This window comes from Epinephelus lanceolatus, chromosome 13 (assembly GCF_041903045.1).
Source record: "Epinephelus lanceolatus isolate andai-2023 chromosome 13, ASM4190304v1, whole genome shotgun sequence".
NCBI lineage: Eukaryota > Metazoa > Chordata > Actinopteri > Perciformes > Serranidae > Epinephelus > Epinephelus lanceolatus.
The window spans coordinates 43,624,080-43,644,827 of record NC_135746.1 but is presented as its reverse complement, the minus strand read 5'-3'; the positions used below and the strand labels follow the sequence as shown (position 1 = coordinate 43,644,827).

At 41.4% G+C, this 20,748-nt stretch overlaps 1 protein-coding gene across 1 annotated transcript in view; it reads right to left on the bottom strand.

Annotated features, from left to right (window-relative positions):
- Window positions 1-20,748, bottom strand: part of ptchd4 (patched domain containing 4) — a 259,640-nt gene that overhangs the window by 160,186 nt on the left and 78,706 nt on the right. Inside the window, exon 2 of the mRNA XM_033618816.2 lies at window positions 5,230-5,725. Within this exon, the coding sequence (XP_033474707.1) occupies window positions 5,230-5,725 (496 nt within the window). The remainder of the gene's footprint in view (window positions 1-5,229; window positions 5,726-20,748) is intronic.

Genomic DNA, 20,748 nt, shown 5'->3' with positions numbered 1-20,748 from the left:
GTTATTTGTGATATTGGGCTTTATAAATAAAACTGAATTGAACTGAACTGAACTGAACTGAATTGAACTGAACTGATCTGATTTGAATTGAATTGAATTGAATTGCTGTCAGTCAGCAATTAGCATACATCCCCGCCATGAATATCCAGTGACCACCATATATGGACGTTATAATTACTACAGTATGGATAGGTGCATCCTTACAACCTATGAAAATGGAGCAAACAAAGGAAGAGAGAGAGAGAGAGAAAGAAAAACTTTTCAGATGCTGAGAAAAACGTTTAATTTTCTTCTGTCATTAGTGGTGTGACAGGGACAGGTTAAGCAGGCCTTGAAGGAGGTAACAGATGCTGTTAACTCTGTGTCCTCTGTTGTAAGAACCATCCAAAAAGTTTAATGAAAACTGTTCCATATGAAACTTGTGCACACACAAAACCACAACATCTACTGGAGGAGGCTGAACACTGTCATAGCTCTCTGCTGCAGACAAGCACTTCATCAGAGAGACCTCTCTGTCATGGGAGCCAGCAAAATGCCTCTACTGGAGCAGTAAACAGCAAACTCTGAAGGTAAAATGATGTATTTATTTTATTGAGTGTTAAATCACTACAAATTCTGACAGCCATCACTGATAGCTTAGTGTTGGTCAGTAACCTGGGTCACACAGTCTTGCCACTCAAACAGAAGATACATTTGTGATTGAGGGGGCTTTCACACCTGAAAGTCCGGACCAAGGTCCGTGTTTTTGCTACATTGTATACATTTGGTCCGGTTGGTTTGGTTTCACACTGCATTAAGGCGACCGGACCAAATGACATATTGACGTTAACTACGTGGCCTCTAGTTTCACAGACCGGGCGAGGGGGAGGCGCAGCGCACCTGCGCTTCGCCAACTAGGTGTTTTGCAAGTTTGGCACACCGTGCGCCTGCGCAGCTACTCCTCTTTCCCACCTCCGTCCCTCCTACCTGTGCAAGTCAGAAAGAGGGAGGAGAGAAGGCGTAGAGTGAGTTTTACACAGCCGATTCACATCACACCAATCAAATGAACCCCTCTCCTCGCCCTTAAATGCGCCGCGCGGAGGCGTAATGAGAGTTTACTCAATTCGCCATGGCAGAAGAGAGCAGCAGCGTCCTCCTCCTCCTCCTCGCAATAATGTACTCCATCTTTGTAGATCACGTTAAGCAAGAACATTTTAACATTTGTATAGGCAATCACATGAAGCACGTAAACCCTTAAGACACTGAACATAACTTACAATTTGTTGACAGTGTTTCTCTCGTGCGCGCTCTCTCTTTCTCTCTCGCAGTCTCACTCTGTTTCTTTTCTTTTGACTTTTCTAAGATGACAGATGCTGAATATATACTCCCTATCTGATGCTGTGGCTGTTTGTGGTTGGCTGAGAGGGATGTGAACTCAGTTTGCAGCTGTATTAATCAAATCAGGTTGGGTTTCCATTACGCATGCCAAACGTGCCAAATGGTGCCACGCAGCAGCAGCAGGGGGAGGACGAGGATGAGCCGGGCGAGCCGACCACACAGCCGGGGGCACAGCCGGGAGCAGCTCCATTACACATGCCAAACGATGCCAATCCCCTTCGATCTGACATCAGATGTGACGGGACAGTCGATATAGAGATACATTTATGTACTGATTGCAGATAGTTGCATTGAATAGTGGTTTTTGTCCCCCTCAGTGTATATGGTGACTACTGACCTGTCATGCATGCATAATTAGGCTGCAGTTGTCTGGGTGCGCAAAGGTGAAGTACGCTGGTCTTGTCATACAAAGTTTGATGGAGTGTCAACTGGACAATATGGAGATATTTGCATCTTGAAAGCTGGACTACAAATGTGGATAGACAGGGAAAAACACACACAAGCCTAAGACGTGGTAAGATACGATATTCCTCACTATATGAAGTGACTGGTAACAAGATCTGTATAATGGGTTGTAAAGAAATTCGTCAGGTTTTTATTTTGTAGACAATTGATCTGGATTTATAGTGTGATGGGATGACAGCTGCATTCGCGAGTAATCCATCCAGGAGTAATGTGTGTGCAAAGCTGTATGAAAGCTCTGTTATACATCATTTTATTGTAAATTTATCATTTTTTTTCGCCGTGAAAACGTTGGAATACCGACAAGTGCTTGGCCTTGTCGGAAAGCTACTGTTCCGCTGTTTCACGTGATATGCGTGGCTTCTTGCTATGACACACAGTCATGGAGAAAATCCACAGAGAAGAACAGGTGTGACACTATGCGTCGTTCGGGCCCATAGGGTTAAATGTTTTAAAGTCCAAACTATCGAAAAAAAAAGCTTTCACACTTGTAAATTTGGTCCGGAACAAACGGAAAAGTCCTAAAGTCCAGACCAAACGAGGTAGGTGTGAAAGCACCCTGAATCAAGTGGGAATGGGATGCCAGAAATGAAGAAAACATATGTATCAGGTCAATTCAAATAACCAAGTCACATTTTTAAGAAACCTTAACTGAAGCTTGAATCTGGCAAATGCCAACTAGCTAACTTAGCTAAATATGTTATATTTCTAATTTCTTGTTGTATTTAACTTGCGTGTTTCAAAGGCATCTGTGTACTGTGAACATAACATCATATTAACCAAATCATCTTAAAAATGGGAAAAGCTGTGAAATGTGCTTCTTTTGTTGCTCGCCCCCTTTTGTGTCAGATTGCGCAAAGTTTAGTATTATGTCACCTTGACTATTGTTCTGTGGTCTGGGCATCTGCAGCTAAAGGTGAGCTCAGAAAGCTGCAGATTGCCCAAAATAAGGCTGCACGGTTGGTGTTGGGTTGCTCATCCAGATCAAACATTAGCCGCATGCATGATTCCCTCTCATGGCTGATGGTAGAAAACAGGTTAGCAGTAAACACAACTGTATTGTTTAAATCAGTCTTGATCAGTAGAACACCTGATTTTATATTTGAACAAATTGTTTTTCAAAATACTGTGCACAATCATAGCACTAGAGGGTCCAGCAATGGTCAGCTGGTACTGCCTCGCCCAAGAACAGATGCTTTATCACGATCTTTTATTTATAGAGCAATAACTCTCTGGAATAATCTGCTTCATCATCTCTGTTGTACAGAAAGTAAACAGGTATTTAAAAAGAAACTTAAATCTCATTTAAGATTGTAAATGTTGACTTGGCTGTATGTAGAGTGTTCAGTGTTTTCAGAGAAAATGAATTTTTAGATTTATGAAAATTATTAAATGTTGCATTTTTTAATTAAGTTTTATCATTAGGTATATATATATATATATATATATATATATATATATATATATTTTTTTTTTTTTAAGATATTTTTTAGGGCTTTTTTGGCCTTTAATGGACAGGACAGACAAGTGTGAAAGGGGGAGAGAGAGAGGGAATGACATGCAGCAAAGGGCCACAAGCTGGAGTCGAACCCGGGCCGCTGCGGCATCAGCCTTGTACATGGGGCGCCTGCTCTACCACTAAGCCACCGACGCCCCATCATTAGGCATATTATAATTGTATTTAAATGTAAAATGCATGTGATCTTTTGTTGATGATATGATATGACTGATTGTTTTGTATTTTTTTTTTGTGGACCCCAGAAGACTAGTTGGTTACTACGGTACCAGCTAATGGGGATCCTTAATAAACTAAAACTAAATAACAGAACACAATACAAACTAAAATTATTATTTCTAATGATTGAAAGCAATATTTATGTGCAATATCTTATTCAAACAAGATCTTCGAGCAGTCAGAAGAAGGTGTAGAGTTTGTGAATACCTACGAAAAGAAAAGAGCTACCAACACTGATGAATGCAAAAATACCAGTCAATTTCCTTCTGTGAACAGTGTACACAAAAATTCATTCTGCTCATGTTTCATGGATGAGACCCAATGTGTGCACTGACAGTCACTCAAGTCGCTGAAAGAAGCTCGAAACACAAGGCAATTCAGAAGGGAAAATGTATTGATTTACTTAAATCCCAAAATATTTAAAAAGTCATTTGAATTGAATCCTATCAGGGACCCCTTGATGTTCTCGGGACCTTGTAGTTAAAATACAACTGCCACATTCCCTGAATAATTCTAACGGGAGACCTCTGTATGTTACAGCACTTCTTCTCTCCCCCATCTGTATCTGCACTGTCCCTACCTAATACAGGCAAAATAAAAACCTTAAAAGGCTGCGATTTTCCAGTGAGTCATCGCAGAAATGATTTGTGCTTCCAAAGCCCAATCTAATGCCTTTATCACTACTAAAAAAAAATTACGATAATACAGTTTTTGGTTTCCATTTAATAATAAATGTAAACGGATGTAGAAATCATCTCTTTTATATCACATTGACAGGACATTGGCATATTTTTGTTTGAAAAAATGTCAAAGCAGTCAGAGGGTTTTGAACATTCCCTACCTCATCCCCATCCCATACTGTCACCTTCAGCTTCACAAGTCACGCCCACCGCTCAAGTACCTGAGGCCTTTTCCCTGAGCACCATGGCTGTGCTACTGTCTGTCATGTTTATAATGTTTTATCAGTTCAAGTTTATGCACAAATCACTGAGTCATGTTCTTTGCTTACTCTAGTCTACCTTACCATATCTTTAGCACTTGTTTCTCTGTCTCTGCCTCTATGTGTGTGTGTGTGAGACCACTGAAATATGACAAATGAAAATTAGAAAAATAAATGAATCCATTTGTATTTGTAATAAATTCCAGTGAAGGGGGGTGTTTTCCATACAGTACTGTGGGATTCTGATATATGTTTGTCTTGTGTTCCTCCTCTACTGCATTGTAATACAGTTTATTAATAAATCCACGTCACCAAGAAAAACATCAGCTGAAGCTCAGTGAAATAAGAATAAAACCTTGCACAACAACTGAATGTGATTGTAATGCAAAAATCATTTGTAAAATAACATGCAAAACTGCATAACAAAAGGAATGTGCAGCACAAATGCAGCTGCAAGATACACACTAATACACAGACACGCACACACACGCCACTCTCCTTATTTTGTAACAACTACAATGAACTGCCGGCATTGTCTCCGAGGAAAAGACCATTGCAGTTCTATTAATCCCTTTCCCAATCAACCCAATGTGAGTGTCAACCCCTGATAAACCCCTTAACCAATCACTACACACACACACACACACACACACACACACAAACACACACACATAAAACACACAGTCAGTCAGTCATGACCCCTGCTAACACTCACCCATGGCAAAGAATGGGATCCCCAGTAGTGTCGAGTTGAACTTCCCGTCCGATATAAAGAAGATTCCTGCAGCTGTCACATTGGCGATGCAGATAGTCAGCACGCCCAGGAGGCCCAGGAATGGCTTTCCCCTCAGGCAGTCCCGCATAGAGCTGGAGATGGTTGCAGCCAGGAGCACCAGCACCAGGCTCACCAGCACCTCCCCCTTGGCCAGTACACCCGTCTGGTGGAAGTCCCGCCACAGGCTGAAGGAGGTGAGTGACTGGATGTGGAGCTGGTCAGACACATGGGGCGCCTCGGCCGTAGACAGTCGGCTCACCAGGGCGCAGAACTCGTTCTCCCAGCGTTCAGCAATGGCATCTTGCACCACTGGGCCATGGTTGCGGAGGTAGTAGGTGATCTGGACAGCGCGGGCAAATTTGACCTGCTGGTCACGGCTGTTGGGTGAGAAGGACACACCGCCCAGCTGGTGGCCAATGAAGGACACACGGCCATCCTGTAGAGGATTCACAGATATCTGACATCAGCTCTGATCAAAGATTTCATAGAAATACATCATTCAACTGGTTTTAAATGCTTCAACCCAACTAACTTCAAAACAGTCATGTTGGCTTTGACAACAGAAACTGGGGAGCAGCCAGTTGTACCATAAACTGGAGAGTTCCAGCAAACACAGAACAGAGCAGAATCTATTTGCCTCAGTGTTGATTTATCATTTCACTTAAACACACCTTACAGCTGTGGACAGAGCTGGCTCTGACGGTTGGTGTACCACTCCATTGTATTGACTGAATTAATTTAATCATGGTGCATGCAAGACATCACAGTGACAGGAGTTTGGAGATAATGTGATTGTGCAATAAGAATTATGCACAGCAATGAAGAACTCAATGAGGCAGCTGGGGCAATAAAAGTGGATCTGGCAGTCTGTCAGGAAGAAATACAGAGCTGAGGTTATTAGTGGCACAATCTCTTTCATATTTAAGTTGAAAATGTTGCAAAGGTAGCACTATACGTGTGCATTATGCCACAGGTTACATTGTTTTGATTTTGAGGTAGTCTGTTAGCAGCAATAATACATAAAACTATAGTTACATAAACAAAAGGTTTATTAAAACACACTGAATTGCCATTCTTTGAGCCTCTCTCTTTCAATCAAGAGTGCCACCTAGTGGGCTCAGAAAAGAAAGAAAATGCTTCATGAGGCTTCATGAGGCCATCACTACAATTACAGCCTCATGGTTGTATGCCTCCATGAACCAGTCAAGTTGCAGTTACAGTTTACATCTATCTCTGAGAAAACTTGGATGTTCAACACACATCGTCCCCCCGATAGCACAGAAGATCTATACAATCAGCACAGTTTCAAAGTGGACAAATATTTCCCCGTCTGTTCCTGAGATATGATGTTAAATAATGGACAGAAAAGTGGTTTTGGACCATATTAGGATGTCACAGGGAGGCTGACCTTTAACTTTTGTATAAAATGTCATCACTTCATTATTTTGTCCAAATAGACATTTATATGAAATTTTGTCATAATTAGTGTATGAATTCTTGTGTAATGGCCAAAACATGCTTTTTCAAAGTCTGTAAGCAGGTTGTTCCAGTCGAGAGAATAACAACTTACAGAAACACCAATATATCAGTCTTTAATGATACCTTGGAAACCTTCATCTAAATGTAAAACATAACTCACCCCAAAACTAAAGCCACGTACATGATCATATGTCCACATCATGACAACCATCTTCTAAACATCACAATACACCACCACTCCATACTGAACCATACACTTGTACATATTTAATCTATATTCATCTGCCTACTTATTCCTTATTTTCTCTTTCCTACCTGCCTATTCGATTAACATAAATAAACATAGCAAATCTATATGTAGTAGTAAAAATATACAAAAATTTTAATCTTTATTAACAGTTCCAGCCTGAAGGGCTGAAACCAGTGGCGGCTGCTGGTCTTTCAAACAAAGGAAGCTCACTTTAAGTTTACATCATAAAATTTGTCATATTGTAGCAAGGCAGTAACTTATAAAAGGAACATTTAATTGAAGCAGTTTTTCAACCACACCCATGCCATAGAACCACAGCAAAAAAACACCTCAAAGATGTTCAGATGGGTTTAAACACCTGAACTGTGTCTACACCACCAGAACTGATTTTCTCTCAAAATAAGTTTCCCTGAAAGGAGCAGCACCTTAACATTGGCCCAGGTAACAGTGCTAAATAGCAACATTCTCTGAACATTCTCAAATATTACTGAAACACACATTTATTATATGAAGTATGCCCTCCACTCCTTTTGCAGAAAATGATCTGTGACCCTGTCATACCAACTGCACACACACAACACAACTTCACCTTTGTGATACAACGAACAAACAAACTAACTAAAAACACTAAACAGGGTACAAACTCAATAACGGAACGTTATTGAGTTTGTACCCTGTTTAGTGTTTTTAGTTAAACAGGGTACAAAACAGGGTACAAAACAGGGTACAAACTCAATAACGGAACGTTTATGTCTTTATTTACAGTGTGTGTTGTGTGTACTGTACAAACGGTGAAAATGAGCTATATCGCTTATGGAAATAAGGAACTCCGAACCGCACTCTGTCAGAAGACTCCACTCGCCGATGCCGGTGTGTATTTCCAAAGCGCTGTCAATCACAAAGCGGTTCCGCCTTTTAGACAATTCCTCCAATCAGCATGCATGCACTGAGTGTCCTCTCCCGCCTACCACTCCATTAGGTCCCAGGGAAGCTGAGCCTCCCTGGAAGTGACGATTTTGTCGCATTTATCCAATGACCATCTCACTTTGCTGCATGAAAAAAACTGCTCAGCGCTGTCTCATAGGAATGCTTGGAAGCTCTGGGTCCAGCAGGCTGACAGGAGAATGTATGACAGGGAGGTCGTGTTTGAAAACTGGTGATAAACAGCTGATCCTAGCACACATTTAATGCAATGTAAATTCTTATTTTAATGTAAATTCAATAGTGCATATTTGACCATTTCTTCTAAGAAATTTTAGGGGAAGTTCAGCCTCCCTTGTTGTCTCAGAGCAATCGCCCCTGGCTGAAACCCTTTTGTCCTGCTTTATTATTAGGGCCCGAGCAGGTCACAGACCTGCGAGGTCCCTATTGTTTTTCGAATGATTATTATTAGGGCACGAGTGACGACGAAGTCGTCCGTGAGGACCCTATTGTAATCGCGCTATTTATTAGGGGGCCAAGCCCGAGGGGCTGAGGGAATGCGCATGCAAGCAGACGCGTTTCCTAGGACCAGTGGTGCTAGGAACCCTATTGTTTTTGTAAAGATTTTTATTTTTATTCTTCCGTAGGTAAAAGTGGTGCTGCAGGCTAAACCGTGCAAGGGAGGGAGGTGCAATTTGGAAGGGTGGTCCAGACTCTTGCACGTACCTCAGATGCAAAAAACTATGTACATCTGCCTGCAGGGGGCGCTATAACCTAGGCCAATGCATTTTTGCCTATGTCGCACATTCAAAAATCTTGTATCCCCAGTTTCCCTGAATAGAGCTGAATCACTTTGCCATAGGCCACGCCCACTTGCGCCAGGAAGTTTTTTTGCAAAATCGCGAAAACTGGAAAACCTACTTTTTCAAACTTCTCCTTGGGATTTTGTCCAGTCTGCGTGAAACTTGACATATACACTCTTCCACTGGACCTGATCTAAAGTTATCAAAAGAATTTTATTCGGTCAAAAAATGCGCAAATTATTAACAAACAAACTTCTATAGCTAGCTATAAAAATGCAAACTGTTGGATATCTCAGTCAAACTAAATGCTATTAACACCAAATTTGAGATCATTGGTTGGCATAAGACTGTGAGGGTATGAGCCGAATTTGGCGAATTTTGGTTACTAGGGGGCGCTACAAATATGGTAAGTGTATATCTCTTGAACGGCTGCACCGATTTCTATGAAATTGGGTTGGTATGATGTAGGGCCAATTCTGAGGTCATATCTTGAAGGTGGTCATGACTGGTCAATGTGGGCGTGGCTTATTACAAGATAAACAACAAACATTAATTTCAGCCAAACTATTATGCTGAGGGCTTTGAAATTTTAAGGGTACATATAGAATAGGACACAGATCTTCCGTACCAAAAATTGCATATGTACTCCACTAGGTGGCGCTATAAAGGATGCAAATGCGTTTTTGCCTGCAACTTACACATTTTAAATGGCACTTTCACAAACATTATATCCATGTGTTCCCTGGATAGAGCTGGGTTTTCTGACACAGGCCCCGCCCACTTCTGCTGTACATTCTCTTTGCTAATTCGCCACATGTCCAAAACCTACTTTTTCGAACTCCTTCTACATTTTAAGTGCCACCTGCCTGAAACTTTGCACATAGAATCTCCAGATGTGTCTGATGAAAAGTTATCAAAAGAATTTTGGCACTCCAAAAAATGCGCTTGTTACAACCAAACAATCTTTTTTGCTAGCTAAAAAACATACATTGTTTCATATAGTAGATGCTTTCAACATCAAACTTAAGTCACTCATTTCCGAGATTATCCAGAGGCTTTGTGCCAAATTCGTCGCAAATCGGTCGCAAAACTTCCACATTTTAAATGACACATTCATAAACATGCGCTCAACCAGAGCCTGTCGTCCTTCAGGGACAACTTCCGTCACATGGGGGGGCTTGGCCCCCGTTCATAACTGCTTGCAGTTCTAGTTATTTTTTTTTTCTTTGTCAAAAAGGATCGCATTTTTCACTGCCTGAACATACCCCAAAACTCATGAAACTTGGAATATAAGTCACACCTGGCGAAAAATTTTATAAGATATTGTCGTCCTGAATTTCCACCACTAGGTGGGGCTATAATCAAGGAGTTTAAAATCAAGTGCCTTTTGGCTCATAACTCCCACATACTTTGTCGCACATTCAAAAACCTTATATCCACGCGTTCAGTGAATTGTGCTGAATCTTGTGATATAGGCCACGCCCATTTCCGCCTACCTTTTTTTTTTTTGCAAATTCACAAAATGTCGCAAACCTACTTTTTCGAACTCCTCCCAGGGAATTTCACACAGCATCTGTGGACCCTCCTGACAAAAAGTTATTAAAAGAATTTTGATATTCCAAACAATACTCAAGTTATTAAATAACAACTTCCTGCAGATTTCATTGTAAACAGGAAGTGCTGCATATCTCCTTATTGGTGTATCCGAATGACATGAAACTCAGTTTACTACGTCCCCATGAGCCCCTGAGGCTCTGTGCAAAATGTCAGGCAATAACCACCAGGTGGCGCTCTTTAAATTGAAGTATTTTATATCTCAACATCGGTTGGGTGGATTAACATGAAACTTGGTATAATTATTGTCAATGCCCTCCTGAGGATATCTGATGAAGGACAAACCGATCCAAAACTAGGTGGCGCTCTGGTGGCCGTCTTAGTTAATATTTGGCACTGTGCCAACACCATAACACTCATGGAAATAAAATTGATAGGGGTGGTATAAACTGGCCCCTGTAACTCACACACCAAAAATGACCAGCAGGTGGCGCTATTTTCAATGCAAAAGCATTTTTGGCTAATAACTCCCACATAATATGTCGCACATTGTTAAACCTTCTATTTACGTATTCTCTGAATCCAGCTGAATTGTGTGGTGTAAGCCATGCCCACTTTCGTGGTAACTTTCCATTCGCTAAATCATGACAAATGAAAAACGACCTCTTTTCGAACTCCTCCTAGGCGATTTGACTGATTTGCACCAAACTGTGCATGTAGCATCTGTGGACCGTTCTGACAAAAAGTTATTAAAAGAATTTTGATCGTCCAAAAAACGCCCAAAATATAAAATCACAAATTCCAGCAAATTGTTTTCAAAAGAGACAGTCTTTCATATCTTGACCAAATACAGTCCGATTACCACAATACTTTTGCTGATTGTGTTCCATGGCCCGATGAGGGTTTGTGCAAAATTCGGTACAAATCGGCCAATAGGTGGCGCTCTGGTGGCAGTCTAATTAGTGTGAATGGAAGTAAATTGGAAAATCTTCAAATCCTCTTCAAAACTCTTTCAACCTCTTCTTGTCCCTCATACTTTGAGCTAGAGACACCATGTTAACTTTTAAAGAGTCAGAAGACCTTGAACTATTGGGCATGTATTCAGCTTCTACTTTCTGGAAAAATACATACGTGGGTTGGGTGCCTACCTGTATACTGGATATGTAAGTAAGAGATAACGTTTATTTTTTTATTTATTACAGCTGACAAGACATCTAGGTGCACGCCCCCCGACGGCAGCATGCCCCGACGCGCGTGGACTGTGAGGGCCCGTTCATCGCTGCTTGCAGCTTTAATTAATATTATTATCATTATCATTCAGAAATGTTTTCCCAAAGTCCTGTGAGATGGACCATTGTATGTAGAGACATGAATTTTCACCAGTGACTGGAAATATTGTGCAAATGGTGATCAACATATATAATGCGAACAGGCCAGATGAGACCTCTGTAATTAAGGTCAAAGAAAATTTGGTTTTGAAAGGCCACCACCCTCGAGCGGTATGTCAGATTGACTTAAAAGTCAACACAAATGGTCAGGTGAAAGGGTTCTACGAAAACCTCAAGAACCCTCAAGGTCTGCCCTCTAGATTGATAATAATAACAATAATAATAATAATAATAATAATAATACATTTTATTTAAAGGCGCCTTTCAAGGCACTCAAAGTCACCTTACAGAATGAGCAAAAGATAATTAAAATTAAAAGGGCTAAAAGACACATCAAACATCAACACAGTAAAATGTGAAATCTGCAGCAGAGCAATAGCAATGAAATAAAATAGGCCTGTTTAAAAAGGTGGGTTTTCAGGCGCAATTTGAAAATGGATAATGAGTCGGGAGTCCTGATGTCGGGAGGGAGGGAGTTCCAGAGGCGGGGGGCAGAGCAGCTGAAAGCTCTGGACCCCATGGTGGACAGACGGGCAGAGGGCACAATGAGGCAGATGGAAGAGGCCGACCTGAGTGTCTGGGAAGGAGTGTTGATGTGGAGGAAGTCAGAGAGATATGGGGGGGACGAGGTTATGGATGGCCTTCAAAGTGTGGAGCAGAATTTTAAAGTTCATGTGGCATTTGACCGGAAGTGAGGAGTGATGTGATTGATGGATGGAGTTCTGGTGATGATACGGGCAGCAGAGTTCTGGATCAATTGGAGCGTATGGATGGCCTTGTGGGGGAGACCAAAGAGAGGGGAGTTACAGTCATCCAGGCGGGATGTAACCAGAGTGTGGTCCAGGATGGCAGCGCTGTTGGGGGTGAGTGATGGATGGAGACGATTTAATATTGCGTAGATGGAAATAGGCTGACCAGGATGTTATTGATGTGGGTTTGGAATGACAGAGTGCTGTCAAGGACACCCAGACTCCTAACCTGAGGTGAGTGGGAAACAGAGGAGTTGTCAATGGGGATGGTGAAACTGGGAGTGTTAGTGAGGGTGGATTTTGGCTCAAAATGAGGAGAACCTCGGTTTTGTCACTGTTGAGTTTTAGGAGATTTGAAGAAAACCAGGATTTGATTTCCTGTAAACGGTCACAGAGCGAGGAGGGCGGGAAGGTGGAGGTGGGTTTGGTGCAAAGGTAGAGCTGAGTGTCATCTGTCTAACAGTAGAAGTGGATATTGTATTTATGGAATATATGACCAAGAGGGAGGAGATAGATGATAAACAGGATGGGACCAAGGACAGAACCTTGGGGAACACCTGAGGAAAGGGGAGGTGGTGGTGATGTGAAGGTTTTCAACTGAATGAACTGAAGTGTGGCCAGAGAGATAGGATTTGAACCAGTCCAGGGGTGTGTCAGATATACCAACTGATGCTAGCCTGTCGAGGAGGATGGTGTGGGAGATGGTGTTGAAGGCTGCACTCAGGTCAAGGAGGATGAGGATTTTTAATAGTCTGGAGTCAGCTGCCATCAGGAGGTCATTGATGATTTTTAGGAGAGCTGTCTCTGTGCTGTGACAGAAATCAGACTGGAACTGTTCATAAAGGTTATTGTTATGGGAATGAGCATGAATCTGTGATGCCACTGCTTTTTCCAGGATTTCAGAGAGAAATGGTAAGTTAGAGATTGGACGAAGGTTATTGAAGTTATCGGGATCTGAACCAGGTTTCTTGAGTATCGGTGTAACAGAAGCATATTTAAGAGATGATGGAACAGAGCCAGAGGTGAGGGAGGAGTGAATGATGGCAGGTATCAGGGGCAACAGAGAGGGGAGGTAGGTAGTGACTAAGGAAGTTCACAGGGGGTCAAGCTGGCAAGTATATTTTTTTGATTTCAGAATGAGGTCCAAAATGACAGCAGCAGAGAGCAGTTGGAAGCTTGAGAACAACTGAGAGAGGGGGACATGGAAAACCGGAGGAGATTGATTGCAGGAGGTGTGAGGGGTCTGTTGCCGGTGGATCTGAATTATTTTTGCATTCAAAAATGTCATAAGTGAATTGCAGTGATCTGTACAGTAGAAATGTGGAGGAAAAGAGTCCGGAGGGCGCAGTGTGTTATTCAGCACTGAGAACAGGGCCCTAGTTTTCCCATCACCTGCACTGATTAGTCCTGCATAATATTGGGATTTGGCTGAGGAGAGGGTGTCTTAATAGTGAAGGATGTGGGTGTGGTACATTTGCTTGTGAACAGAGAATCCGGTTTTCTTGAAAAGCTGCTCTAGTTGACGTCCTTTGGCTTTGAGTTGTCATAGATGAGGTAAGCCCCCCGTGGAGGTGGGGGGCACCTAAAATGACAGCTGACAGTTGATCCCCATATTGAATTTTTGAAAAACACCTTTTTGACATCTCCTCCTGAGGCGTAGGTCACATCTGTGTGACATCGCAAACCTTGAATACAATGTCTTAAGAGGTACCAGGCACATATCATGAAAGTTTCATTCAAATTGACCACTGGGGGGCACCACAAATATAAAAAATGGGTATGCAGTAACACAATTCAGACTAGAAATCAAAATGTGATTGTCCTATCATTACAAAACTTGCAGGGTATATTGAATGATAACTATGAAACACTTGTATTCTTGACTGATTCTTGACTTGTAGAAAATGTCAACATAAGTATCTGAATCATACCCTAAAAGTTTAGTTAATGTCAACTGATAGGGGCGCTACACATGCTCATTATCAGCCAGAGATATTTGTACAAAACTTGGTTTGCATCATCTAGGGTCGTGTCGTAGTCAATGCACAAAATTTGAAAATAATGGCTTAAAGGGGGCATGGCTTATTACATTAAATCTATATTTCAAGACATCTCCCATTCCATACTTCAAAAAATCGTAATAAATCACCAATCAAAGCTCAAGGTTTTTCAGCACATCCACTGAATTGTGACAAAACTTTGCCCTGCTGCAACCTATAGTCAATTCAGAAGTCCGTCACTAATTGATTAACATCTATATCTCCAAAAGTCTTCATCTAAATGCAACCATTAATAACAGAGACATTCTTTGGATACTAGATGTCACATGTTTCAAATGGTGTTCAGATCTGTTTAACGGTTAACTCACAGTGATAGTCATTATCTTGTAATTTGCACTGTGTACACAACATTTTCTATTTCATCTCGTTTTTAACCAAATGTCACCAAGATATTTGACAATTTACCTGAAATTAGAGAAATAACGTGGGATTTTTTTCTGAATCTGTTGGTGGATATGTTTAATTAAGCCATTAAAGCATGTTCCTGTAGTTGACCAATAGGAAGCGACATTGCTGCAAAACAAGAGCGTGGCCTCGTAAAGATTTGGACATAAATGAATGAGTATCCGTCAGATTGTCATAAAACCTGTTGGTAATATTTAAGGCAGGTGTCCTGAACTGTCAAAGGTCTTGATTCTACCCAGCTTTCAAGTTTTTAATGTCAATACTGTCTTGAATCGCAGACAGTTATTATTATTACATTACATTATTATTATTATTATTATTATTATTCCTCAGAAATGTTTTCACAAATTCACAAATGGTACATCGTAGAGACATGAAAATTTCACTAATGATTGGAAGTTGTGTGCAAACTCTGCTCAAGATATAAAATTGCCAATATAGGCCGGATGCGGGTGCTATAATTAAGGTCAAGGAAAATTTGGATTTGAAAGGCCACCACCCTTGCACCGTATGTCAGATTGTCATAAAACTCAACACACTTGGTCAGGTGAAGGTTTTTTACGAAAGGCTACATAATCTTAAACATACGCCCACCAGAATGCTCGCATTATTGAATTTAAAAAAAAAAAAAAAAACCTTTTTGACATCTTTCCCTAAGGCATAGGTCCGATTTGTATCAAACGTTCTGTGAATCATTGTGGGATGAAGCTTTGTAAAAGTTTTCAAAGACTTTTTAATATGTCATTGCATTTTGGTGATATTTACCAATGAACTTTAGAGGGGGCGTGGCTCAACACATAAATTAATTTTACTCCTTTATTGCTAAGCCAATTGTCACAAAACTTGTAGGGGATGACGACATAAGTATCTGAATTACACCTTGTAGGTCTGATATCAGATATATCAGATCACAATATAATTTTCTTTTCTAGAAAACTAACCAAACAACGTCTTGACAAATCACACAGGCTCAAAACATATATTAATAGTATACCGAAGAACCAACAACAAAATTTTGCTGCAGCCCTAGAAAGGCTAGAGTGGAGTGATATCTACCAATGCAAGGACATTGAGATTGGCTGCATTATGTTTTTAGCTAAAATAAATGAGGTTGTGGAAACCTTCACCACTAGGGGGACCCATAGAAAAAGGAACAGAGTTTCCCTGCTTTGGATTGATAATAATTGTAGAAGCCTGATGAAAAGGAGAGATCAGCTACTGAAACAATCACTAAACACTGGCCTAACCACTAGGGCTGTACCCAAATTTTCAGATATTCGAATATTCGTTTCTATGGGTAGGTATTCCTTATGAAAATTTGGTATTCGACATTTGTTTTTTTATTTACTTGAGGCTGCGGATCAATGCCAAGTTTTACCACTTTATCACTATTCCCTCTAACTTGTAGCTGTTTTTTGTTATCTTTTGAATTTAATATGAATTATGGAACCGTTTTGTCAACATTTGTTTCCCCCGTTTTGTACAATAAATTATTGTTCAAAGTTTCAACAAGTTTGTTTTGGAGTGCGTGACACAAGTGTGTTTTGAAAACGACCACGGACTGTCACCTGCTCAACGCATCAGTACCTTCGGATGGCATGACAGTAATAGATTATAGATTAATAGATTATAATAATGTCAAAATATCATTTACAGACCGATTTAACAGACGATCACTGCTGCCCGACCCGCAGGTCTATTTGCGGGTCCTGCGGGTTACGGGTCGACCCGCGCATCACTACTCAGGTCAGTCTATAAAGGCTGTACACAGGCTATAGACATATTCTATTCAGGCTGGCAGAACCAGCAGCGCATTGGCTCTACAGTGCACGGCACTGCGGAGTGTGCAGAGTGTCTGCCAGGGCTTCCTACAACTTGTTTCAACAGTTCCAATTTATTGACTTTCATTTCTCCTTTCCATTATGTTGTCAGATAATTATACTACAATCCCAGCCTATCTGTGTGAAAAAAACGCACTTTTAGTGGATGTTTTTTGACGTTGTTTGATGCTGTCTGAGTGCCCTATTATTTAATATAGCGCACACTCACGGGCTGCAGGCAGGTCAGCCCTAGCTTCGTACTGGAGAAATGTCAAATATTGAACGTCCTCTCACTCATTTAGACAAAAGTAGATTGGAAAATAGGGCCCACGTTGAAAAAAACATTAGTTCCCCTTTAAAGTCACCACATCCCACGGCAACAAGCCCGATCCATATCAACACTTGAGAAAGCACAGAGAAAAGTATGAAGAATGCATGCAAGAGAAAGCCAAGCCGAGTAATGTTAAAGACAAAGAGACAACTGAAAGCCACCAGAGCCTCATAAAACAACAAAGCACAATTACGCATACATGTGTACAAGTGTCACGCCATATGACAAGACCTCAAAGAGACACAGGGAAATCACGGACTCCATAACAAACTATATGATACCAAATGAAAAACAGCAAAATTTTGCTCGGGTTTGGCCCGCTTGACATAATGCTGTGTTGTGCTATGGTCTATTCACGGGCTGGAATTTGTTATTTCCGTGACAACGCCTGAACACAGCACAGGCTCTGCTCCACTTGAGTTTAGCGGCGTGTTTGACTGTACATATCAGCAGTCTGTTGAAGGACATTTATACACTGTCCATAACAATAACTATGTCAGGTAACAAACTATGTCGCGTTCGGGTCGGGTTCGGACTTAAAAATCAGAAAGACTGTCGGGTTCAGGCCGGGCTCGGTTATAATTATAATCAGGGAAATGTGGCCCGAACCGCGCTCTAGTGTGCTCATCTGTGTGCACACCTGTGTCAGGGCGTGCATGATACAGAGAGCAGAGGAGAATTGGTTGGGGGGAACTATGGGAGCCCAGCGGGGAGCATCAGTGGCAGATGTTAAAGAGAAACTCGATTTTCATTAAAACAAATCGACCTTAACTACAAATTCTAATTAATCGATAAAATTGATTTATTGCCCAGCCCTACCTGAAAGTTCCATTCAAATTGACCACTAGGGGGCACCACAAATACAGAAAAATGGCATGCAATTACACAAATCAGACTAGAAATCAGAAATTGATTGTCCTATCATTACAAAACTTTGCAGGGTAAGTTGAATGATAATAATCAACCACGTGTATTATTTTAAAATCAGTCAATAGGTTCCAAACAAGTGCAATGGCCTGTGATAAATCAATGAGGATTTTTTCAAACCAAACTCGGTGGACTTTTTTAATTAAGCCAAATGTTTCTGCAGTTGACCAAAAGGAAGCAACAGTGTTTCCAAAGAAGAGCGTGGCCTCGTAAAGATTTGGACATAAATGAATGAGTATCTGTATGATTGTCATAAAACCTGTTGGTAATCTTTAAAGCCGCTACAAGGAACTTTTAACTAGGTATGCAAAAGTCCCTCGTTTCTGCTGATGTCTGTGCGTGACCTAGAGCTTAGATCGGGCCCAAAAAATTCAGCCCGACTCGGCCCAAGCCCGTGCACGTTATGTCCGGGACAGGATCAGACCGGCCCGTCCAATTAACTGTAATTATGGGCCCGAGCCCGATTTAAACCCGACATTTTTCAATAAGTTGGCTGTTATAATTAATGCTAAGGACACACCAAGCGCGTTAGTGCCGTGGAAGTCCTGCGAGTGTACTCGCAGGCACTTGACTGTCCACACAGGCAGCGCATTTCTCCTGCACTCTCCGCGCCGGTTAAACATTGACTCCATCAACTGGAGGCATGGAAAGCCGCTGTCCCTCCCACTTATCTCTACCACTTTTGTCCACAGGGTCGCCAAAATCAACTCAAAATGAAAGTTCCTTGTAGGGGCTTTAATGCAGGTGTCATCAACTGTCTAAGGTCTTTATTCTACCCAGCTTTCAAGTTTTTAATGTCCATGCTGGTTTGAACTCAGGATTGCTGCCTGCAGCTATATTTATTATTATTAGGGCCTGAGCACCGACCTCAGTGCGAGGACCCTATTGAAACTGAAGGAATTATTATTATTATTATTCTCCTTCTGACAAATGAATTTCCTTATTCGGGAGGCTTAACATACTCAAAAACTCATGAAACTTTGCAGATATACCAGAACTGGTGAAATATTTGATATTGTAAGGGCCTCCTGCTCAGTTGGCAAAAAATGGCTCAGTAGTGCCCCCTACAAATTTTCAAAAAAACAGTCCCCTAAACTTGTTTAACCTTGTAAGGCCCACTGTTGTAAAATTACATCACTTTTAGCTGTCCCAAAAACAAACCTATGAATGTTTTTTTTTTTCTTTTCTTAAAAACAAAAGACCATATTTACATAATCATTAGGTCCTATTGTTTAGCCTTGCAATGCCATTGGATGGTAAATGTGTAAATAGGTCTGGCCATCAGGCCATGAACTCAACTTGGCAACATTCCTGGATGCACATCTCCCTGTTTCACTGAACTGGATATTGTGACGGCCCTGGCCTGTATGTTCTGTATGTTGCCTCTAAGTCCCTCTCTTTCTGTTTCCTCTCTGAGGTGTAGCCTGATTGCTTGATCTGGAGCACCTGGGCTAGGTGCTCCTGCAAAAGATAAAAGGCAGGAGCTCCCGTGCTTCTCCCTCTCTCTCCATCCTGGCAGCACCCTTGTTGGTTTTGTTGATCCATTTGCACACACAACACCATGCAGCACATTCTCACACACCCACATGCACACTACTGATCCTACTGACTTAACACATCTCATCCTTTATCTCATTCATTAATATTTGTTTACTTTAATAAATTAATTTACTCATATTCTGAGTCCTTTTCCCTTCTTTGCCATAACCTCTTGAGCCAGGGTTATGACATACAGTACAGGCCAAAAGTTTGGACACACCTTCTCATTCAATGCGTTTTCTTTATTTTCATGACTATTTACATTGTAGATTCTCACTGAAGGCATCAAAACTATGAATGAACACATGTGGAGTTATGTACTTAACAAAAAAAGGTGAAATAACTGAAAACATGTTTTATATTCTAGTTTCTTCAAAATAGCCACCCTTTGCTCTGATTACTGCTTTGCACACTCTTGGCATTCTCTCCATGAGCTTCAAGAGGTAGTCACCTGAAATGGTTTCCACTTCACAGGTGTGCCTTATCAGGGTTAATTAGTGGAATTTCTTGCTTTATCAATGGGGTTGGGACCATCAGTTGTGTTGTGCAGAAGTCAGGTTAATACACAGCCGACAGCCCTATTGGACAACTGTTAAAATTCATATTATGGCAAGAACCAATCAGCTAACTAAAGAAAAATGAGTGGCCATCATTACTTTAAGAAATGAAGGTCAGTCAGTCCGGAAAATTGCAAAAACTTTAAATGTGTCCCCAAGTGGAGTCGCAAAAACCATCAAGCGCTACAACGAAACTGGCACACATGAAAGGAACCACCAGGAAAGGAAGACCAAGAGTCACCTCTGCTTCTGAGGATAAGTTCATCCGAGTCACCAGCCTCAGAAATCGCAAGTTAACAGCAGCTCAGATCAGAGACCAGATGAATGCCACACAGAGTTCTAGCAGCAGACCCATCTCTAGAACAACTGTTAAGAGGAGACTGCGCCAATCAGGCCTTCATGGTCAAATAGCTGCTAGGAAACCACTGCTAAGGAGAGGCAACAAGCAGAAGAGATTTGTTTGGGCCAAGAAACACAAGGAATGGACATTAGACCAGTGGAAATCTGTGCTTTGGTCTGATGAGTCCAAATTTGAGATCTTTGGTTCCAACCGCCGTGTCTTTGTGAGACGCAGAAAAGGTGAACGGATGGATTCCACATGCCTGGTTCCCACTGTGAAGCATGGAGGAGGAGGTGTGATGGTGTGGGGGTGTTTTGCTGGTGACACTGTTGGGGA